This window comes from Frankliniella occidentalis, unplaced genomic scaffold, assembly GCF_000697945.3.
Source record: "Frankliniella occidentalis isolate FOCC.00 unplaced genomic scaffold, Focc_3.1 Scaffold4550, whole genome shotgun sequence".
NCBI lineage: Eukaryota > Metazoa > Arthropoda > Insecta > Thysanoptera > Thripidae > Frankliniella > Frankliniella occidentalis.
In genome coordinates, this window is record NW_026271596.1 from 1 (window position 1) to 4,841 (window position 4,841).

At 55.9% G+C, this 4,841-nt stretch overlaps 1 protein-coding gene across 1 annotated transcript; it reads right to left on the reverse strand.

Moving 5' to 3' along the window:
• On the reverse strand, positions 1-4,785 carry LOC113202002 (methyl farnesoate epoxidase-like). The gene is made up of 8 exons (XM_026416034.2): positions 4,501-4,785; positions 2,586-2,825; positions 1,941-2,359; positions 1,744-1,843; positions 926-1,109; positions 564-681; positions 323-464; positions 1-223 (listed from the first exon to the last, which is right to left on the reverse strand). The coding sequence occupies exons 1-8, from the start codon at positions 4,592-4,594 to the stop codon at positions 39-41; spliced, it is 1,482 nt and encodes a 493-aa protein (XP_026271819.1). The 5' UTR covers positions 4,595-4,785; the 3' UTR covers positions 1-38.
• Between the last annotated feature and the right edge of the window lie 56 nt (positions 4,786-4,841).

Consider the following 4,841-nt stretch of genomic DNA (forward strand, 5'->3'; position numbering starts at 1 on the left):
TAAGATGGTTGGTAACACATTGCCCAAATCACAAATCTCTAGGCAGATCTAGGTTTGGCGATGACGTTAAATGGCTGCGGCGCAACAGTGAAGCCAGCCTCAGGTATGGTAGACGGAGGGGGGCTGCCGGCGGGCAGAGAGAACTGGAATCGGTTCATCAGATTTGCGAAGAACAGGAACGCCACTTGAATTGCGAAACCTTCTCCAATACACACTCTCTTTCCTGTAAAAGTAGGGGGAGCAAAATTCGTGGTAATTATGTTTTTCTTACTCTAAACAGTCAGAAAGTGATCAAATAAAGGCAGCAAGGTGTTGGTATTACCAATGCCGAATGGAACCATCCAAGGATCTTTCTGGAAACACCCTTGGCTGTCGATGAAGCGTTCGGGGCGGAACACTTCGGGGTCTCCCCAGTGTTTTTTGTCATTGAGGGTGGCCCAAATGCTGATTAAAATCGTGGTGCCCTGTTCAGAGGCAAATAAAAATTAGCGGCCGTACTATATTTCAAGCGAACTTCTCATCGCCTACTTGTGCACCTCACTGAGTGCTCAAGACCTTGGTACCTGCGGTATGGTGTATCCGTTCATCTCGACCTCCTTCGTGGCCTCGTGGGGGATGGCCAGGGGCGCGATCGTGTTGGCTCTCATCACCTCGAACATGGTGGCCTCCACGTACGGCAGTCTGACAACACAGTCGGCATGTGTCACTACCGCGGGTCCACCACAGAACACGCGAGAGCAGCGACAGCGCGACAGCGACGCACCACAGTAACGCGGGTTTGCCGGCTTTGCCATGGAATGGCGCGTTTTACGGTCGCAGCGGGAAGGCAAACCAGCTTCACTGCGATGCGTGCGCGTGCCCTGATACATCGGGAACAGTTGGTCGTGCAATTAGTCGCAACAAAGACAAAGGTTCTCGTTCTCACTTGGGCTTGTCCGACATGGTGACGGCCTTGTCGGCCCCGCTGCAGACGGCGTCCAGCTCGGCGTGCACCTTGGCCTGGACCTCGGGGTGCATGGCCATGTACATCAGGCAGAAGGACAGAGTGTTGGCGGTGGACTCCCCACCAGCCATGAACAGGTCGAGGACGGTGGTGATCAGGCTTTGTTCTGCAGGGGGAAAAAAATGGTCTTTGCACTACGGAATCGAAGAGGAAACATAAACAAATACACAAAAAAATAGCTTCTGTAACAGGTGGCTGATTAACCCCGCGCACGTTTGCACCACATACAGGAGTGCGAACGGGTAGGTTGCTTATCGAACCTGCGAAGCTCTCTTAACGCCTAGTAGGTAGGCAACATCTTGCCTTCAGGACATGCGTGTACTGCGGGGTAACCTACCCCGAGTCTCGCAGGCGCCGAGCTCCCGTGATTTGCCGAATGAATTTGAGGAGAACGGGACGTACTTTCTGGATGATCACTTTGTGAGTGACTATAGGCAAACCCACTCACACGCCTGCATGCGGTATCGGGTGTCCGGGAGAATACGAGGCCACTCGAAGGGTTGCCTACGCTCTGGCTTGCAGGCGTCGATGGCGAGAGGGGAGAGGTGGTTGTGGCAGGAGGAGACCGGTCGCCTCCCGCTACCCCCAACGCTCCCCCTCTCGCCATCGGCGCCTGCAAGCCAGTGCGTAGGCAACCCTTCGAGCTGCCTCGCATTCTCCCGGACACCTGGTACAATTCTTATTCAAAAGTGCGCGGGATTGATCAGCCACCTGGTACACTAAAAGCCTGCATATCTTACCATCGAAGTAACTGCCAGGCTGTGACTTGTTGATTTCCTCTGTATACTTTCCGATTAAGGAGTCGCCCGTACCGTTCTGACGCTGGTTCTTGATCTCCTCCTATGGAATGTCACAAGCCATTTCGATTTCATTTTGATGTCAGGGGGGGGGGGGGGGCTACCAACCAGCCATGGTAAGCAATTGGTGTAACACTGACCCGGATGTAGGACTGCATGTCGAAGATGGGCTGGTAGATCTCGTTGTACGCGGACATCTCGGGGGCGATGTACTTGAGGACGGGCCAGAGGTCGCAGGCCGCCGTGCCGAGGCGCTTGTTGCGCATGGCGCGGTTCATGATGTCGAGGAGGCGGACGCTCTGCGGGTCGAGCGCGGAGCCGGTGCCGCGGGCGAACGGCTTGCCCGACACCATCCACCACAGCACGTTGAGCACGGGGGAGTTGAACATCTTGTTGGGCTGCAGTTCTGGTCCGTCCCGCTCGATGGCCTCCAGGGTGGCGTCCACCTCGTCGAGCACCACGCCCTCCAGCTTGCTCTTGCCGAGGCCGAGGTCGCGCAGCTCGCGGAGGGTGAAGCGCCGCTGGGCCGTCCAGTACGGGCCGTCGCTAAACATGATACCTGCGAGGGCATAGAGGAGGTCAGAGTAACGGGCTCGGCGTAGGGATTTTAATTTTCCGGAAAACTATTTTTGAAACAAATTTCAGATTTTTTTTAATCCCACCGTTTTTCCTGGAAAGTTTAGCCTTTCCAATTTTCCCTGAAAATATTTCCAATTTTTTTCCAGAAAGTTTCCAAGTTTTCCGGGAAAATTTCGGGCTGTATAATCTCTAACTTGGTGTCTTACCGAGGGGCTTGCCGAAGGAGCGCTCCCTGAAGGCCTGGCCGCCCGGCCTGGTCTGGCAGTCGTCGTGGTTGAGGACGGCGATCGCCTCCTCTCCGCCGCACACCATCAGCATGGTCCGGGGCCCCGCGGCCAGCCCGACCAGCGGCCCGTACTTGTGCCGCCAGTGCTTGTGGGCGTGCAGGTGGATCAGCTGGCCAGGGATGTAGGGCAGCGCGCCTACCACGGGCCAGCGCGGCGGACCTGCGGGCAGGAGCGAGCAGGGGCGGTGCTCAGCGGGCGCCTGCAGAGGGCTGGGTAGGCAACGCGCTGTGCGCGGCAGTCGGGGGAAGTGACGGGTTGCCTATCCACCGCCCGGCAGGCGTTCGGTTTCTCGATACAGTTTACACCGGGTGGCTGACTCACGCCGAGCACTTTCATAGTTGTACTGTACCACATGCACGCGTGCGGGTGGGTTGCCTACTCGCACGGGGGCATAAGGAGCCGTGTGCAGAGAGGATAGGCAACCCCGTACGCAGCCGCGCATGCGGTACAGTATAACTACGAAAGTGCGCGACGTGAGTCAGCAGGAGTCAGTCACCCGGTATGTTTGAAAGAATGGGTCGTTACATAACTGTTGGCGTTGGACGAAAATGATTGGAGACAGGACAGACGTGAACTTATCTTATCTGACGTTTCTTTCTTGACAATGGCTGACTCTACACTGGTACGAAATGAGGCTAAGCTTCCGATACTGGATAAAATGTCACTTGGCGACGAAACAGGCGCTACAAACAACGGTTCCGTTGTCGGGATGAGAAAACAGCAATAACAAGTGGCATCCCCGTGGAAGAGTCAATTTTCCCGCGACCCCCTCCCCGCTCCCCTCCCTCGGACCTTTTGCGTTAGTTTGTTGCTCATCGCCGAAGATTATTATGATGTCTGCAGATTGACAACGGCGGCCAACAGAGCCCTGTAATGGGCCGCCTCCAGGACTCTCCAAGCTCCTCGAGAGGCTGCAGTAGCTGCGGAGGCAGGCTCAGGAGCGTACAAGAGGACCGCAAACCTGTGCCACCTCTGCCGCACCTCACGCATCCTCAGAGCCCGGAGGAGACCGCCAAGCCCGCCAAGCAGCTCGGGCTCAAGGTCATTATCGCCGCTTCTGTTGTTGACTCTGAATGACTCGGCTAAAATGAGGGAACTATACTTAGCGTGTTGCCCAGAGAAGATGCTACTTACATAAGTGCCTTTGTTCAACTTCATAGGCCGCTGAAAAACCTCGTCTGATTTTGTAGTTAAATGTTGCGGCCCATAAAAGCGGACACGCGGCTTACGGATTGCTTGCATAGGGGCGGAGCCAGAGCGGCTCTAGTAGAGGGGTGAGGCGACACGGGGACCTTTAACGCTTTTTGTTGGCGGCTTAGGGTAGAAGAAGTCACCCGTTCTGGGGCACCTCCATGACGCCGGGCGGTTGGGCAACACACCCTAACGCGTGCATGCGATACACAGTCGAGGGTAGTACAGCTACACCATCAGACGGTGTTTTCGGTCACTTAAAGTACTTGTTGGTGCGTGAGAGGTGGCACTAGAGTGCCGAGCATTAATGCTTAATTAATCATTAATTAATGACTGCAACTTCTTTAGCGTTACGCGCGACACTCACACAGGTCTGAGGTTTGGGAGGCCCGGGCGGCGGGACTTCCTCGATACCCAACTGACATGAGTGTGGAGAGCACTGCCCGATTTGTTTCGGACATGGTAGAGAACGGGGAGCACTTCAAAACAAGACGGGGGAGCGTGTCGCAGAAAGTACTGGCATCTTTTATTCTTCAAACGTCATCAATAATAAATACCTCAAACAACAAACAAGTTGTGTTCTGACAATGAACCCGGACTCCTTTTGCAACTGCGTGACTGGCACGAACGTGTACGAACGTACCTGGAGGAAAGTTTTTCAAGTGCCTCTGCTGCCGCCAGTGCCGGAGAAGGACGACCGCCACGAGCAAAAGGACGAGCCACAGCACGACCGCCATCTCGACCAGGAGACGGTGCAGACCGACTCAATGAGTGACTCGGCGTCGGCGGGGTGGGGCGGGGGCGTACAGTCTATGGAGCTCCTCGGCGTGCAACTGAATGCTGCGCCCGCTGCCTGCCGCTCTTGTACTCTTACTAAGAGATGTCCACTATCTCTGGCCTGCCGCCGCGGGCCGTACAAGACGAGCTCGTAAGAGGAGAGAGAGAGAGAGGTGACGGGTGCGGCAGGGCCGGGGCGAGCGGGGG